This window comes from Nyctereutes procyonoides, unplaced genomic scaffold (assembly GCF_905146905.1).
Source record: "Nyctereutes procyonoides isolate TBG_1078 unplaced genomic scaffold, NYPRO_anot_genome, whole genome shotgun sequence".
Taxonomy (NCBI): domain Eukaryota; kingdom Metazoa; phylum Chordata; class Mammalia; order Carnivora; family Canidae; genus Nyctereutes; species Nyctereutes procyonoides.
In genome coordinates this window covers 11,446,076-11,464,856 of record NW_026575031.1, presented here as the reverse complement: position 1 = coordinate 11,464,856, position 18,781 = coordinate 11,446,076, and the positions used below count along the sequence as shown (strand labels likewise).

The 18,781-nt window shown below is 39.4% G+C and overlaps 1 protein-coding gene across 2 annotated transcripts in view; it reads left to right on the top strand.

Moving 5' to 3' along the window:
- Positions 1-406: 406 nt before the first annotated feature.
- SLC30A4 (solute carrier family 30 member 4) overlaps positions 407-18,781 on the top strand; it is a 28,897-nt gene continuing 10,522 nt past the window's right edge. The window contains exons 1-3 of one of the 2 annotated variants that reach the window (XM_055316854.1): positions 407-834; positions 7,127-7,273; positions 9,260-9,564. In XM_055316854.1, coding sequence (XP_055172829.1) covers positions 444-834; positions 7,127-7,273; positions 9,260-9,264 — 543 coding nt within the window. In that variant the 5' untranslated portion in view covers positions 407-443 and the 3' untranslated portion in view covers positions 9,265-9,564. Of the gene's footprint in view, positions 835-7,126; positions 7,274-9,259; positions 9,565-18,781 lie in introns of those variants that run through there. The other variant, XM_055316853.1, reaches the window with a different exon arrangement.

Sequence of the window (18,781 nt, the reverse complement as noted above, 5' to 3'; positions counted from 1 at the left end):
ACGCGCGCGGCCTCGCGCAGGGCGGGGAGAGGCGGGGAGAGGCGGCTGCCCCCGGCGGCCGGCCCCGAACCTGTCAGACCCGGGGAGCCGGCCTGGAGCTGCGGGCGCGGCAGGCGCCAGGACCGCCCGAGCTGTGCCCGGCGGGGGGCGGGGAGATGAGCGGCGGCCCCGCGGCGGAGCCCCAGGTAGACGCGCCGCCCCCTCGCGGAACCCCGGCGCCTCCGGCCGGCCTGCGCTCCCGCCGCCCGGGGCTTCGGAACTTGTGGGCAGTGTCGGGGCGCCTTTGATTTATAACGTGTTTCGTTTTCCACAGGATGGGGAGGGCCGCGCGGCAGGGCCCTCGGGAACTGGCGCTCCGGTGAAGTAGGAGCCCCGGAGCTCACGCCCGCCCGCCCGCCCGCCCGCCCCGAGCCGTTCCGTGCCGCGGCCGCGCAGCCTCTGCCATGGCCGGATCCAGCGCGTGGAAGCGCCTCAAATCTCTGCTAAGGAAGGATGATGCGCCGCTGTTTTTAAATGACACCAGCGCCTTTGACTTCTCGGACGAGGTGGGGGACGAGGGGCTTCCTCGCTTTAACAAACTTCGAGTTGTGGTGGCCGATGATGGTTCTGAAATCCCAGAAAGGCCTATGAACGGGGCGCACCCGGCCCTGCAGGCCGACGATGATTCCTTGCTGGACCAGGACTTACCTTTGACCAACAGCCAGCTGAGTTTGAAGGTGGACCCCTGTGACAACTGCAGCAGACAGCGAGAGTTCCTGAAGCAGAGAAAGGTGAAAACCAGATTGACCATTGCTGCCGTTCTTTACTTGCTTTTCATGATTGGAGAACTTGTAGGTGAGTTGTGGTGCCAACTCACTCTCCCTTTACCTTGTCCCGAAGGGTGTCGTCAAGCTTTAGTTACACACGATTTGAGGTTTAAACTTTCTTTTCAGGAAATTTGTTATTTATCAAGATACCGGTCTCATGATATGAAAAGTCCACACGGTTCCAAAGTACAGATCAACCCAAGTACAACATAAACTTTCAGAGATAACTCTTGACTTTTCTTCTGGTTCTCCAAACACTGTGACACCTACTACTGTAAAGTTAAGGACATTTAGCTTCATCGTATATCATGTAACTTCCTCTTTAAAAAAAAAAATTTCTTTTTTTTATAAAACACCACGTTAATTTTTGCATCATCTAAAATAGCAAATGATCTAGAATAACATAGAATCATAAAATTTTACAGCACGAAATGACCTTACTGAACACCTCCTCTGCCGTCTTTTTCACACATAGGAGTCTGAGGGCCCAGAGACTTCGATAAGTGGTGAGAACGCTTAGCTGGTTAGTGGGAGAGCCACTTGTACCATCCCGGTCTCTTTATTTTTTTCGTTAGAGTGAGGATCTGAAAGGAACCACAGGGCTCCCCCCAGGATTTATGAACTTGTTTTTTTCACATCTTAATTATTCAAGTAATACATTCTCACTATAAAATACATTCTTAGAGATTAATTACGTAGGCATGTTAGTGTAACTGCTAACTTCTCATAGTGACAGTTTACAAAGTGACATTAAAGCAGGGAGGTTATCCTGCCATGTTGTTTCCTAATGATGAACCATTACTAGAACAGAGGTGGCAGTCCAGATTAAGATGATGGCCAGAGGTTACATGTAGGAAAATTATATACCTTTCCTACCGCATTCTACACCTCTCCTCCCCAGTGCATACTTCAGCCATGCCGGCCTCTTTTCTCCCCGTGACTCACAAAGCTCTTTACTGTCCATAAGGCCTTCAAACTGGCTGGTCCCTCTACGTCAGTGGCTTTCAAACTTTTTTGACCTCACTATAGTAAAAACTACACTTAACATTGTGACCTGGGTAGGCTTTCATGCATACATGTTTATGTACACACATGCACAGTCATCTATGTATAAATATATGTATAACTGAAACAAAAAGTCTCATTTCTTGTGGTGCTTTCTAATATTTTTTCAGTTGTGGCCTCAGCCCACTTAAATTGATTTCGTGTTCCACGAATAGATCAAAACTTGAGGTTTGCAAAAACAGTGCTTAACCTTTTCCCAAAGCAGTGCCTTTGGAGTGCCTTTTCCCAAAGCTTCTCTTGGCTGGTTTCTTGACATTCATAATAGTATCCCCAAAGATACCTCTGAGAGACATTTTCTGACTAAAGTAAATATCTCATCTTCTCTGTTCTCTTCCCCAACTTTAAAAGCCCTCAGCATCTTGAGACTGATCTTGCTTATTATGTGTATTTACTTGTTTAACATGTCTTCTTCCACTGAAATATAAGCTTCATTCCCAGCACCTTCAACAATGACTGGCACAGAATAGACGGTCAATAAGTATTTTTTGTTGAATTAATGTTTATTGTGATAGAGAGTTATAAATGCTTAAGCTGTAAAGAAATTAAAAGGAAAGAGTGAAGCTGTGGCCAGATAAGGTATGACCTCTACAGACTAACATCCAATGACTTGCCCAAATTCACAGAGCTAGAATATAGAGTCAATCAGATGTAGTAATTCTTGAAGTTAATATTTAATATTTGAAGTTAAAATCATATTAATTACAATTTTCCCCCTTAAAATTGATTTAGAGTTTATTTTGTCTAAGTAAAAATTATTAAGATAAAATTGTCCTGACATACCATTTTTGAAATCTCTCCTTTGGTAAAGTTGTTTTGTGAAAGCCACAATAAGTATTTTCTTTAAAATACTTTGTCTTGGGGATCCCTGGGTGGCGCAGCGGTTTGGCGCCTGCCTTTGGCCCAGGGCGCGATCCTGGAGACCCAGGATCGAATCCCACATCAGGCTCCCAGTGCATGGAGCCTGCTTCTCCCTCTGCCTGTGTCTCTGCCTCTCTCTCTCTCTGTGACTATCATAAAAAAATTAAAATACTTTGTCTTAAAAGATAAAAATATTTGGTTAAAAAATACAGAAATGCTAATTCCTTGGGATAGGCAATTAACATATTCAGAATATTTGAATTAAATTGTGTATAGTAGAGCATTTATTAAAGTGTATCAAAAACACTTAGAAATAAAGCATCCTATGTAGAAAGTATGGAGTAATTTTAAAAATGAAGTAATTTAAAGATCTGAAAGAGAAGACTTGATTTTGAATCTTGGCTTTGCCACTAACTTGCACTGAGACTTTAGACAGGTCCATTCTTTTCTTCCTTTCATTCAGCAAGTATTTTTTGAGTACTTGCTTTATGACAGGCACTATATTAAATATTATGGATATACAATGAAGACAAAACTATTGTAAAACCTACTATCTGAAGCAGTCTGATGGAGGGCACAGATGTTAAATAAATACACAAATGAATTTAAAGTTCATACGGTCTTTAGTGTTTTACAGAAAAAGAACAAAGTACTATAAGATATAGTAACAGTGGGACATATTTTATGTATGTATGAGCCAGGTACAGTTAAGCCAAAAAAAAGGGGGGGGGTAGGAGTTACTCAAGGAAAGGGAGTGGAGTTTTCCAGGTGAAAAGAACTGCATGTCCGAATGTCCTAAAAACCTTCCATTCTTTAAAAGGATCTAAAAAGAAGGCAAGTTTGACTGGAATATAATAAGCAAGACGAAAGAGTCTGGAGGGCCAGACCAGGCTAGTTCTAATAGACCACATTATGAGTGTAGTTTTTAATTCTAAGTACAATGAAAAATACAGTGAAGGCTTTTAAGTGGAGAGTGATATGATGGGATTTACCTTTTTAAAAGATTACTCTGGACCTTATATGGAGATGGATTGGAGGGTGCAAAAATGGAAGCGAGTAAACTATTACTGAAGTCCAGACAAGAAATGATTACAGCTTGGACTGGTGTGGATGGGGAAAAATGTACTGATTGAAAAACATTCTCAAGGTAACATTACCAAAATTAGCTAATGGTTTAGATATGGGGGTTGATTCTGTAGTTTCTCACCTGAGTAACTGAGTGTATGGAAATGTATGTCATTTATGAGGCAGGGAGAAAATACAGAGCAGGATTTAGGCATGGGCTCAAGGGTTGTTTTCGACCTGTTAATTATCAGATGTATGTAAAATAGCCAGTAAAGATGTCTAGTGAGCTGTTAGATATATATCTGAGTCTATAGTTCAGAAGAATGGTCAAGTTAAGAGATAGTGTGTAATGCTATCAGAATGGAAAAAACCACCCATTTTGGAAAAAAAAAAAAAAAAGACCGTTTTGAAGAACTCCAATTTTAGAAGTCAGGCAAAATAGGCTGCTTTAAAAAAGAAATTCAAGGGTAAAGAACAATGAAAACAAAAAAATTTTAAACTCCAAAGAAGAGTTATAAGATGAACTAAGGTAATCTCTCAAAGAGTAGAACAAAAAGAATCCTAAGTAGGCCTAGAATTGGTTGCACCAGGTATTCCCAGAAGTGTGAGTAAAGAGAAAAACTGAAATAAGGAAACTAAACAGATTATAATAAATATATAGTTAGTATCCACAGAAATAAGAGATTATATATCTATAAAAATAGACTGCTTTGTTATTTTTTTTAAGATTTTTATTCATTTATTTGAGAGGGAGAGAGAAGGAGTACAGGGGCGCAGAGGGAGAAGCAGACTCCCAGCTGAGCAAGGAGCCTGATGTGGGGCTCCATCCCAGGCCCCTGGGATCATGACCTGAGCCGAAGGCAGGCACTCAACCTGCTGAGACACCCAGGCAACTCAAAAAGGCTGCTTGCTTGCTTTATTTATTTATTTGGGCTGCTTTAAAAAAAAAAAAAAAAGATTTTATTTACTTATTCATGAGAGACCGGCGGGGGTGGGGGGGCGGTGGCGAGGCAGACACACAGGCAGAGGGAGAAGCAGGCTCCATGCAGGGAGCCCGACGTGGGACTCAATCTGGGGTCTCCAGGATTAGGCCCTGGGCTGAAGGTGGTGCTAAACCGCTGAGCCACCCGGGCGGCCCTAGGCTGCTTTAAAAAAGAAATTCAAGGTAAAGAAAAGAGCTTTCTTTATAATGAATAAAGATATTCATTTATTTGTTTTTATTAATGAAAACAAAAAAATTTAAAACTCCAAAGAAAAGTTATAAGATGAACTAAGGTAATCTCTCAGAGAGTAGAGCAAAAAGATAGAAATAGATAATAAGGGATCCCTGGGTGGCGCAGCGGTTGGGCGCCTGCCTTTGGCTCAGGGCGCGATCCTGGAGACCCGGAATCGAATCCCACGTCAGGCTCCCGGTGCATGGAGCCTGCTTCTGTCTCTGCCTCTTCTCTCTCTCTCTGTGTGTGTGACTATCGTAAATAAATAAAAATTAAAAAAAAAAGAAATAGATAATAAGAGAAAAAAAACATAAGAAAATTATCGGGACACCTGGGTGGCTCAGCAGTTGAGCCTTTGACTTTGACTCAGGACATGATCCTGGGGTCCAGGATAGGTCCTACATCGGGGAGCCTGCTTCTCCCTCTGCCTATGTCTCTGCCTCTCATGAATAAATAAATAAAATCTTAAAAAAAGAAAAGAAAATTAGTGTATCAATCCAAACTCCAAATAGTAGGAGTTTGAGGAATAGAGAAAATAGAAGAAAAGAAATAATCGACAATATTTAAGAAATTTCATTTAAGAAATTTCCCCAGAACTGAAGGGTATACATTTCCAGATAAGAAGAGTCAACAAAAACCCAGAAAATTGGGTAAAAATAAACCCGTACCAAGGAATATCATCCTGAAATATCAGAATATAGGGAACACGCTGTTATCTATTGCCTCAAGCAGCTGCAGTCTTAAAATCCCTTTGACTGTTTTTGACAAACATTCCTTAGGATTTGCCTAGGGCAGACCCCCAAATCAAGTCAGGTCAAAACAGCCTTGCTAGTATGGTCTTCCAGAAACTACCAGACAGATTAGATAATGATAGTTCCTTGGGAATGGGGCTACTAAAGAGCTCTAACCCCCTTTATCCCTTGCAGTGACTCCCAGACTGAAGTTTTCACTGGTTGTTGCCTGTTGGTTTTCAGGGCTACCATAGAGCTGGAGAGTGGGAGATGGGTCCAAAGCCACATAATGTTTCCTATTCCTATAAAGATTTAGTCGTTTTCCTTGAATGAATACTACTGTATCAGTCTTTGGTTAATTTACAGAGTTCTGAAAAAGCTGATTTGGACCCTTTTTGCCCATGCTCTCATTGCTTTTATGGAGGAGATGATTTTCAGAAGTCCTTATTTTGCTATTTTTGCTGCTATTTTTGCTGTTGTGATTATCAACACATGGCTCTTTAAATTTAGGTTAACTAAAATAAAAATTCCTCACTTGAATTATCCATATTTCAAATGCTCAAAAGCTACATGTGACTAGTGGCTACTCTACTGAATAGCACAAATAGAACATTTCCATCATCTCAGAAAGTTACTGGACAATACAGCTTTAAGGTATTATCTTTATTTTTTAGATAAGAAAACTGAGCTCAAAAGTATTAAGTAACTTGTGGAGAGAGTCTCAGAGAGTCCAAAACCCCATGTTATTAGCCACCAACTTGTATTCTTCTCTCAGTGACTTCCAGCTCTTTAATGTCAAGGAAATACATTTTTAAAAATGGTATTTGTGTAGAGCTGGAGTAAATGGATGTGATTCCCCTCTTTCAGGGATGAGTGTGCAGAGCCAAGAGCAGCAGGAGACATTGCTGGTGATCTTGTGATCACATCCATTTAATCTTCGTTTTGAACTAACGTACATTCAAAAAGTTTCTTTGGTTTAGTTTTGTGATCAAATCCTCACAAACAAGTATCTACCTTCAGCTTTCTTGTAATATTTAGATGTTGTGGTTATTAGTTTCACTAATAGAATCGATTAGTAGGTTGAGTAAAAGCTGCAGTACTAAAACACAAAATTTCAATGCGTTAGCCCCTACTTTAGTGGTTAGGTTTTTTTTTTTAGGATCATTGACTCCTCCAAGAATCTGTTCATAGATGTGGACGTTTTCACCACAAAAATACACACATAATTAATGTTTTGCATAAAATTTCAGGGTATCTTGATTTAATTGTAATAGGATAAAGATTTAGTTATAAGTTGATGTTTGGTAGAATGTTACATATTTTTGGTTTGCTTATGTTTATTATTTTAATTAATTAATTTCTTCTTCCCTCTCATCCTTACTCCAAGGTGGATACATTGCAAATAGCTTGGCAATCATGACAGATGCGCTTCATATGTTAACTGACCTAAGTGCCATCATACTGACCCTGCTTGCTTTGTGGCTATCTTCAAAATCACCAACCAAAAGATTCACCTTTGGATTCCATCGCTTAGGTGGGTAATTGGGAGTTTCTTTTGGTTTACAAAATTTTATAGTAAAACCACAGTGAACTGTAACTATCCTCTGATTAACTGAAATATTTGTGGTGATAACCCATTTGAAGCAAATGAAAATAGATGAACAAGATTTACTTAGATACATATATTCCAGGGTACATTCAGCCTAGACAGCTAAACAGTTGACTCATATAAAATTATATGGTAATCATTAATCTTTAAATGTTGTTCCCTATTTCCTAAAGATGTTTTCAGAAAAAGTTTACCTTCAGTTTATTCAACCAGGGAAAACCACATGAGTTTATTTGCTTAATGTGTATTAGCTTCTTCCTTTCACTTCAGGTATTCCAACCAAAGCTACCATAGCCCAGATCTTCAGCAGTACTATATTTTTCACATATACTATGTGACTGACCTTCATTGTTGCCACTATATTATCATAATCCCGTAAATGCTGATAAAGATTCTCTGACCAAAGTTTAGTCAGTCACCTGAACCTTTCTCCAAGCCCATCTATGCACTTCCTTATAAAACCCTGTTTTAGTGGGTACCTGGGGCACTCAGTCGGTTAAGTGTCTGCCTCTGGCCCAGGTCATGATCCCAGGGTTCTGGGATGGAGCCCCACATCAGGCTCCCTGCTCAGTGGGAAGCCTGCTTCTCCCTCTCCATTTCCCCCTGCCCCCCTGCACGTGCGCTCACTGTCTCAAATAAATAAATGAATTTTTTTTTAAATCCTGTTTAGCAAGAACCCTGCTAAGCCAATTTAACAGAATGCCCACTCTCAGTAACTGATGAGTTTTCCCCCAGGTGATGTCTCATTGCACTGGCCTGTCTAGTGAAAATTCTCTTGGGTCAGTTTAGCCAGAATCCCCCTCTCCCTTCATGTTTCCTCTTAGTAATTTTCCATCCAACTGACCCCCACCCTGCTCCTTGGCTGTAAATTCCCACTTGCCCATAACAGTATTCAGAGCTGAACCCAATCTCTCCCTGCCCACTTCAGAGTTCTACTACAGTGGTCTTGTACCTTCTTTGATAGCTTCCCCTCCTTTGAGTGAAGTCATCTTTACCATGCATTGACAAGTATCACCAAATTTTTTTCTTTAACAACGTACACATATTTCTATTTTCCTGTTTTGAACAAATATTAATATTTAATTAGGGGATTTTAGCCCTAATAACAATAACATTGTTATTCATACAATTCTCTGTTGTGTTTTTAGGTTTTTTTTTTACTTGTTTAAAAATATGTATAAAATAATTACTTGGGGACACCTGGGTGACTCAGTGGTTGGGTGCCTACCTTTGGCTCAGGTCATGATCCCGGGATCTGGGATCGAGTCGGGATCGAGTCCCGCATCGGGCTCCCTTCAGGAAGCCTGCTTCTCCCTTTGCCTGTGTCTCTGCCTCTCTCTCTCTCTCTCTCTCTCTCTGTCTGTGTCTCTGATGAATAAATAAATCTTTAAAAAACAAAACAAAACAATTACTTGAACTAGTATGTGAAATGGCAGATGTCCAGATGTCATTTGCTTAGAATCTAGAAGTTGACATTTAGGTAGCTTCAGCAAAACCTGTTTTAAAGAACCAGAATTAACAATTTACAGTTTAATTTTATAGCAGTACTGACTTTCTTGGCTAATATGTCAGTCACTTCCTCCCCTTCTTGGTTACTTTTTAGCCTCATCTTCACTCAGCATCTGGGTCTTCTAAAATTTAGTTTCTGAGCCTTCTGTGTAAAACTCCATTGTACCTGAAAGGCTATATCCCAAGTAGCTAGCCAGATCATCAGATTGGGAAATTATCCGGCACCGCTGTCCTGCAGCACTCTGCTGCTTGCTGTACCAGAGAGCTAATGTCTGTGATTTGTTACCCACTGGACAGGGCACCCTGTGCATGCTGCTTACCAACATATTATACAGTCATTTGTTACTTGATTGCCTTAGGCTTTTGAAACAAAGATTTTTTTTTCCTTTGTCTTTTTTAAAGATTGATTGATTGATTCATGAGAGACAGGCAGAGAGACAGACAGAGGGAGAACCAGGCTTCCTGCAGGAGCCCGATGTGGAACTCGATACCAGGACCCCGGGATCACGACCTGAGCCAAAGGCAGATGCTCAACCACTGAGCCACCCAGGCGCCCCTTCAAGATTATTTTCAAACTTTAATTTCTTGTGATTTAAACACCTTCAATCTAAGATCTAACACTCTAACACAGCAATGTGGAATGGGGGTTTTTACCTTCCACCACTGTTTGAAAGAGTGCATTTCATTTTATCCTATAGCTCTTAACTTTTTGGGTTGTAGACCCCTTAGAATGCTAATGAAATAATGGAATTTTCCCCCAGGAACATGCAATAACAGAATATAGAATAAGAACTCATAATCATGAAAATTCTATTAGATATCAAAAGAATACTTAGTGTTTAGCTAGTTACTTCATTTCTTTTTTTTATTTCATTTCTTTATAGACAAGCACTGTGAAAAGATGAAAAAAAATAGAACCAATTGTTTGTATTGATCTCTGCAAGTTTCTTTTTTTTTCTCTGCAAGTTTCTTTTTTTTTTTTTCTCTGCAAGTTTCTTTTTTTTTTTTCTCTGCAAGTTTCTGTAGAAAGTCAAATCTTCCTTTTTCCTTAAAAGTACAAAGTTCAGAATTATGGACTAGATACCAGCATTTGACTTCTGTCTCTCTTGAGAATTCATTCGGTTAGAAACAGCAAAGGGATGCCTGGGTGTGGCTCAGTTGTTGAGCGTCTACCTTTGGCTCAACGCATGATCCTGGGGTCCTGGGATCAAGTCCCATGTCGGGTTCCCTGCAGGGAACCTGCTTATCCCTCTGCCTGTGTCTCTGACTCTCTCTCTGTGTCTCTTATGAATAAATAAAATCTTTAAAAAAAAAAGAATTAGAAACAGCAAAAAGAAACAAGTGATTAGGTCACCAATAAACACCTTTCTGGAAGTTGGAAGATAAATGGGAGTGGGTCGAAGGAAGAAACAAGCCAGGAAGCTGCAGCCCAAAGTGCACTGAGCCAGGAGCTACATCAGCCCAACACTTCTCCAAAGATTCAGGGACAGAGATGAGCAGTAGTAAGAACTGGGGCTGAAAACAAGGACAATTAATTGAATGACTATAAATAGGAAACTGCTCACACTTGTCCACTCTGTCCCTATCTTCCTTTCTTCCCCCACTCAGGTAACTTGCATTTTCCTCCGTGCAAAACACCAGATAGTTCTAGAAAGACATTGAACAAAATGTCTGGGGACAGCTGAGGCTTTTAATGTGGAAGCTGATGCTCCAAAATAAGTCTTTTTCATGATAGAATTCAGGGTTCTATAGCCTTAACATGTGGTTCCCCTTCTGCTCACCTGAAATTATACATTTGTTCTAGTTCACCCTGCTTTGCACCTCTTATTAGTAACCATTTTAATAGTTTATGGCTTATCCTTCCAGCACTTCCTTTTTGCAAAGGACCATTTCCCTGTCCTTCTGCTCTAAATGTGAATGGACAACCGATGACCTTTCAGCACATGAGAAAAACAGAAAAAGTCCCTAGAGGAAAAAGAGGTGACTTTAGAAGCAGAAGAAAATGTTTTAAATTATCTTATTAATGTACTCAGATTAATAAGAAAAGATAGGGACACCTGGGTGGCTCAGCAGTTGAGCATCTGCCTTGGTCCAGGGCGTGATCCCAGGATCCAGGATCGAGTCCCACATCGGGCTCCCTGCATGGAGCCTGCTTCTCCCTCTGCCTGTATGTCTGCCTCTCTCTTTCTGTGTGTCTCTCATGAATAAATAAATAAAATCTTTAAAAAAAAAAGACAAAAATATTTTGAAAAAGAAGAAAAAGGTCTTTGAAATGTTATTGGTGAAATTTTTAAAATTTTCAATATACAGATTAGAAAATATAATCAGTCTCAGGATATAGAATAAAAAGATAAAAACAGGAGGAAAAAGTTAAAAACTTTCATAAAAAAAACAATTTCAGGGATGCCTGGGTGGCTCAGTCCATAAAGCATCTGCCTTTGGCTCAGGTCATGATCCGGGGAATCCTGTGATAGAACCCTGTTTTGGGCTCCCTGTTCAGCGGGGAGCCTGCTTCTCCCTCTCCCTCTGCTGTTCTCCCTGCTTGTGCTCACTCTCTCTGTGTCAAATTAATGAATAAAATCTTAAAAACAAAACAAAACGAAAACAATTTCAGAGGTCCAAAGTTGTGCTATTAAGAACCTCAGAAAAAGGTTAAAAAATAAAAAGGGGTGACTGCGTAATGGGAATGGGGCTTCTTTTTGGGGTAATGAGCATGTTCTAGAATTAGAGGTGATTGTGGCACCACCTTATGCGTACACTAGAAGTCACCGACTGGTATACTTTAAAATTGTAAAGATGGTGAAGAAAGTATAAGTGAATACATGTATATACCTTACCACCTTACCTTACGTGTTTCCTATACATGTTCATATCCTGTTCCCTACCACCCTGTCTTAGGCAAAAGGCAGCATACTGTATACCCAGTTCTAGACCTGGAAGTATGTGTCTGCAGATGATAGAGATTAGTAGTACCATTCCTTAAATTGGTTTCCTTTTTGTTTGTTCCTAACACTTTATACATGCCTAGTAGCATTTATCAAATTTTATAGCTATTTTTATGAAATTATATCTTTCCCTATAGCATGAATGAAGTAGGGATGGGAACATAATATTAAATTCTGTGTGTCTGGCTCTAAGAAGTGCAGTATAAGAGATTGACTGAATTATTGCATATTCAGGCCGAGTAAAAACATGAAAACTGTGAAACAGATCATTTAATATAGCTCATGAATCTCAAATAACTTGTGTTTGGGGTAAATTAAACCAGTTTCCAAACTAAAAATAGGGATATTTTTGAAATTTGGGGACTGAAATATTTGGGACTTGAAAACATTTATCTGTAATTCTGGAACTATGATCATATTCAAAAACTACACTATAAAAAGTTATTTGATTCACAACATAACTGGATGGTACAGCCTGACTTCTAGGTACCTTTGACTAAGTAAGAAATTAGAAGAAAGTTTCTCCCTGATGTCAGTCAGGGGCAGTCTTTTTTGTTTTGGTACTTACCACTTTTAGAATTTTGTGAATAAGCTGTCTTTGGTTTTGATCTGAGATCTGCAAATTAGACCTTTTTGAGAGTGATTTAATCTAAGTATTTTTTTTGTAAAATATGAATGATAGTACTTGCACTGCAGTATTGTAAAAAATACATAAGATGGTAAGGTACAGGTACCTAACCTGGTACATGCCAGGGGCAGAGTAAATTCCCAATAAAAGTTAGTTCCAAAAATTAAAAAAAAAAAAAGTTCCAATGTTCTTTTCCTTCCCTCTTCTTCCTGCCAGTATATCATCCTGCCCACACTTTTCATATCTGTCAAAATGGTCCACACCCCCAAATTACCTGTCTTCCCTCCCTGCTAATCGGAATTCTTCTCTGAGCTTAACTGTCTCAGCTAAGTAGTAGGAGAAAAGTAATGTGATTCACCACCCTGATGATTAAGCAGGAGTTTTTAGAACTATACTTTTTAGCTCAGGTCTTTGGTAACATTTTTTTTTTAAGATTTATTTATTTATTCCAGTGAGAGAAAGAGGGGGAGGAGGGGCAGAGGGAGAGAGAATCTCAAGCAGACTCCCCAGTGAGTGCAAAGCCCCATATGGGACTCGATCTCACAACAGAAGCCAAAATCCGGAGTGGGTTGCTTAAGTGACTGAGCCATCCAGGTGCCCCGTTGGTAACATTTTTGGCAATATAACCAAATTTATTGTAGCAAAAATCATTTAGTGAAGGTGAGAGAAAAATGGTTTTAGATTTGAGGGTAGGACTAAGTGGCTGTCCCAGGAATCCATTCCATTCTGGTGGTATGTTCCTTTCCTTCATGTGAACTCACGGACAGTATAAAATCATTCAGGTTTTTCTTTTTTTCTTTTCTTTATTTATTACTTTACAGTGAACTACAGTGGCAGTTCTGTCGTGGGAAAAGGGAGAGTAGGCTAGGAACCAAAAATGAGCTATTTTTAAATGCCTGAATTTATTTGACTGTGGGTTTGCCCTCTTATCCTAGAAGTTAATAAAACTTAGAACTTAATGAAACACACTGTAGCAGAAACCCCACGAATCCTTAGGAGGAACAACACTATCTCCTAGACAAAGGGGAATTGCTGTTCCAAAGAGAACAATGCTATCCCCTTGCTGTCTACTTTTATCCTTCTCTGTGGATTATGAGCATAATTGACTCTTATTTATATGGTTTTTCTTCCAGTTCTTGGGCTGAAGAAGCTGCAAGGATTAGATAAAGATAGAAATCATGTAAAAGTACTGTAATAAGAGTTGCCTTTGTTTGAAATAAAGCAGGATTTACATTTTGGTAACGCACATCATCAGCCTAGGTTAATGGCAAAATGACAGTACAGGAGTCTTTTGTAGCAATGTATATAGTTCCACTCAGCAGAGACCTTGGCAGATCTGGCTAGATTATGGTTATACTAAGGTAGATAGATATGTGGTTATAATGCTAATTCTGTGTAGTTTTGCTATTTCATTCCCTGATGCTAAAGGAACAGAAAATGTTCAGCTAAAAAAATCTCTTCCCCCATACATGCAGCCAAAAAAACAAAATTGCTTCTCCCTGGTTAGTGATTTATCTTAATAATGTCCTCCCACCTCTGGCAAGGGTTATGTCGGTTAATTATTCACATCTTAGTATTAATTCCTATCACCTCAACATTTAGAAAAGCATAGGTACCTCCTAGAAATAGTTTTTGCTGAGGCAGAAGGAAGACGTGAGTGCAGTAGTCCATGTTGGAGAGCCAAAAGTCAATTTGAGAGTGCTGGGCATCTTGGGTACAGGGTAGAGGGAGTGGTGAAAAAGCAGAAAATCGAAGATTATTTAGAATGGAAACTGAAAGGATCCAAAGATGAGCTTTATATAGTTTAGCTTGGTATTCTGGTGGCAGCAGTAAGCCACTGAAAAATGCTATGTGATATCTTTAGCCTGAGTGCAGCAGGGTTGTCTGTGGCTGAGTTGAAATATGAGTTTGGAAATCCTAGGCAAATCTAGTACAAATCCTAGGCAAATCTGATTTTCCTTCTGTTTCCTTCCTATCTTTTACTGGAAGAAGGTAGAGAAGAGAAATAACATAAAAGGAAGTACAAGAGAGAATATGTCTCCACTCTCCTTCCCTGTTCATTTTTTTTGAATCTCTGAAACCTGTTTTTAGATGTTAGCTATAGTTTTTTGAGGCAATAGAAAGACAAGTGTTATAGAATTTTAAGGAAATATATTCACTACTGCCATCATAGCGTTAGCAAAGTTAACAGTTTTGATAGGCCAGTACATTTAGGCAGCACTTATGAAAAATAAAATATGCTTGGGTTGAGTGTGGTTTACATAATTGAAGCAAATTGTTACTCATTCACTGAATAAGTTACCTGTTGACAGAATGAATGATAGTATAGGTTGGGGAGTCGGACAGTAAATATGTACACAAAAACAACATAATTACAAGTTACATTAAATGCTATAAAACAAAAGAATAAAGTCTGTATTGGAGAGTAACAGGAGTACAGAGAAGGACTCCGTGTTTTTCACATGAACCTTAAAAACCTCTAGTTTTGAAAGTTTATAAATGTGTTAAAATAGGGCAGCCCAGGTGGCTCAGCGGTTAGTGCTGCCTTCAGCCCAGGGCATGATCCTGGAGACCCAAGATCGAGTCCCACATCGGGCTCCCTGCATGGAGCCTGCTTCTCCCTCTGCCTGTGTCTCTGCCTCTCTCTCTCTCTCTCTCTCTCTCTCTCTCTCTCTCTCTGTGTGTGTGTGTGTGTGTGTCTCGTGAATAAATAAATAAAATCTTTAAAAAAAATAAAAATGTGTTAAAATACACAAGAATATGGGATCCCTGGGTGGCGCAGCCGTTTGGCGCCTGCCTTTGGCCCAGGGTGCGATCCTGGAGACCCGGGATCGAATCCCACGTCGGTCTCCCAGTGCATGGAGCCTGCTTCTCCCTCTGCCTGTGTCTCTGCCTCTCTCTCTCTCTGTGTGACTATCATAAATGAATAAAAAAAAAAATTAAAAAAAAAAGAATGTTTTTCACATTTTATAGTACTGTCAAAACTTGATAATCATCTGTGTTTTCTCCCATTTGATTTTTTTTCTTACCATTTATTAGCCATTCAAACCAAAACTGCTTATTCTCTGTATGTGAAATTCAGGTATATTTTGGTCTTAAAAAAATCATTCACCATGTGTTTATATTTCAGCTGAATGAAAAGACCTAAGTGATATTATAATAAAAAACACATATTCACTCATCTTACTCCCTCTTCTAGTGCTACAGTTGAGTCAGATGGAGTGATTTAATTATTTGTATATAAAGTAGCAAAATATTAGAACTACTGTAATAGGTTTTTAGAATTTCCATAAGAATGTTTTCCAAATGTTTTCTATATGTTACTTCTTTTGTGTTAAAAAAAACTTTATTGTATGTTCTGTGACTGGAGACTAACCCAGAGCAAGAATGAGAAGAGTAGAGTAAGTCATAATTTGGTTGTTGATAGAGAGCTTTCCTCTCTCTTAAATGTTGGGAGGAAATAAACTTGCCTGTGTTTATCTGTTATTGCATCATGTTAAAAAATACTGTAAAAGGGGCACATGGGTGCCTCAGTCGATTAAGCATCCAACTCTTGATTTTTGGCTCAGGTCATGATCTCAGGGTTGTGAGATCAAGTCCCACATTGGGCTCTGCACTGAGTGTGGAGCCTGCTTAAGATTCTATCTCTTGCTCTGTCCCTCCCCACACCCCCATTCCCTCTTCCTCCCTCTCTAAAAAAAAAAAAAAAAAAAAAAAACTATGAAAAGAATTTGTAAAGGCTAATTTGTCCTCTTTGTGATATTTCACCAGTTTAATTTATTCATAGTGAAAGAGCTTTCATCAAAATAAATGATTATATTACTGCTATTAGGATTTTTAGCTATATAGTATTATCTGTGCCTTATACTTCTCAGTTATAAATATCAGCCCTAAAAATCTACTTAAAATTTTTTCTCCTTTTGCATTTATCAGTATTCTGTCTAGAAGACATTTTGGAGCAGCCCGCGTGGCTTAGTGGTTTAGCGCCGCCTTCAGCCCAGGGTGTGATCTGGGGGACCCAGGATCGAGTCCCGCATCAGGCTCCCTGTATGGAGCCTGCTTCTCCCTCCGCCTATGTCTCTGCCTCTCTCTCTTTCTCTCTCTCTCTCTCTCATGAATGAATAAATAAAATCTTAAAAAAAATAGAAGACATTTTGACAGGTGATTAGAATAAAAAAACAGATGAATGTCTTTGCTTTTCACCAAGGGAATGAGATGCAAGTCAAATTCCTTATTAATTGCTGGAAAAAAAGATATCATTGATACCAGCATCCTAAAATGTCATTTTGGCAATTTCTAGGAATCAGCTGAATTCCATTACTCTTAGCTGTGGGCAGGCATTGGGAGCCCTTTTATGCTGCTCACCTGGGTGAAAACTGGAATGGAATACCAAGTGTTGAGACACAGGCTGCAGGAGCCTCATGGGCCTAAGTGTGGAAATCCTCCCTGCCAAGGATCTCTGTTCATGCTTTAGTTTGACTTTCATTTTACTTTATTTTGAAAAAAAAAATTTATTTCATTGGTTCTGCCTTATATGAAAGTTCACAAAAAGATGATTTTAAGTGTTTAGGAAAATTATCACTGGGATATGGAGTTGCCAGATTTAGTGTTTGGCCATGTGCACATACTTGCAGGATGCTCAATATGTGTGAAATATTGCATGGGACATATTTATACTAAAAAAATATTTATTGTTTATCTGAAATACAAATTTAACTAGACATCCATTTAATCTGGCATACCTACTAAGGTAACTTATCATTTGCCATCCAAACCAGGAGACTTTTTTTTAAAATTTTATTTATTTATGATAGTCACAGAGAGAGAGAGAGAGAGAGGCAGAGACACAGGCAGAGGGAGAAAGCAGGCTCCATGCACCGGGAGCCCGACGTGGGATTCGATCCCAGGTCTCCAGGATCGTGCCCTGGGCCAAAGGCAGGCGCCAAACCGCTGCGCCACCCAGGGATCCCCAAACCAGGAGACTTTTGAGAGTGAAGAGTGCAGTGGGGCACTTTTTAATGATTATGCCAGGACAACAGACATAAATTGGGGCTATCCCAGGAAAGCTGTAAAGTATTGTCAACCTAATTATAGGGAATTTTGAGAGAATTTTTAATTATTGGTTTAAGATTTTCATAAGTAATCACAGCTGTATGTCATTAACTTAAATAGCTATGAATTTTTGTAAATAAAGAGTATTGCCTTATAATTTTATATTAACAATTTGATTAAGTCATCGTAAAAACTATGTGGCCTAATTCATAGCTTCAACCTTGACACATTAAAGTTCTCTTTTTGGGGGGGTGGGGAAAGAGTTTTAAGAAGAATTGGTTTTTGTTTTGTTTTTTACCTAAAAAAATTTACTGGGAGTAGTCCCAGTGTAGGGCTCGAACTCATAACCCCAAGATCAAGAGTCTCATTGTCGACTGTCTGAGCCAGCCAGGTCCCCCAGTATTTATTAAATACCAATTTTAGAGAAAGTTTTCTTATTTTGTGAGTAAAAAATGAAGCTACCCCTAGTATATTAAATTTACAGTTAAAAAATCTTTTTTTAATAATAAATTTATTTTTTATTGGTGTTCAATTTGCCAACATACAGAATAACACCCAGTGCTCATCCCGTCAAGTGTCCCCCTAAGTGCCCACCACCCAGTCACCCCCATCCCCCACCCCTGCCCTCCTCCCCTTCCTTTTAAAATTTATTCATTCATTCATTCATTCATTCATTTATTCATTCATTTTACAGAGAGAGAAAGAGAGAGCACAAGCAGGGGAAGCAGAGTCCCTGTTGAGTGGGGAGCCCAGTGACCTAGGGCTTGATCCTAGGACCTTGGGATCATGACCTGAACTGAAGGCAGACACTTAACTGACTGAGCCACCTAGGCACAGATATTTTAGTTCCTTTTTTTTTTTTTTTTTTTTTAATGTGTATGTACTTTACCATTAGCAGGTATAACTTAAGATGAGAAATTCCGTGCATCTTCTGTCTGGTATTTGACTTAATTCTTCTAACCAATTTACTTCTTGTTTTGGGGGATTTAGGAAAGCCTGTCCTTCTTACTTAATTGTATAGCCTTTTATCATCTCCCCTTGCTCAGCCTAACTAACCTCATTCAGCAAATGCATCCATAAATATTTGCTACATGACAACCACTCTGTTGAGTGCTATAGTAAATGTGACATGGAATGGAACTGGTCCTATCCTCAGGCTGCTGAGAGTCTGCCCTCAATGTGGAAGTGTCTCCACAGCTTTGTATATTTCAGAGTCTTTCTCAGTCTTCTTCAGCCCCATGTGTTTTTTGAAGTATGATTATGAGTATGTCAGAAATAGGCATACCATGGTTTTGAATA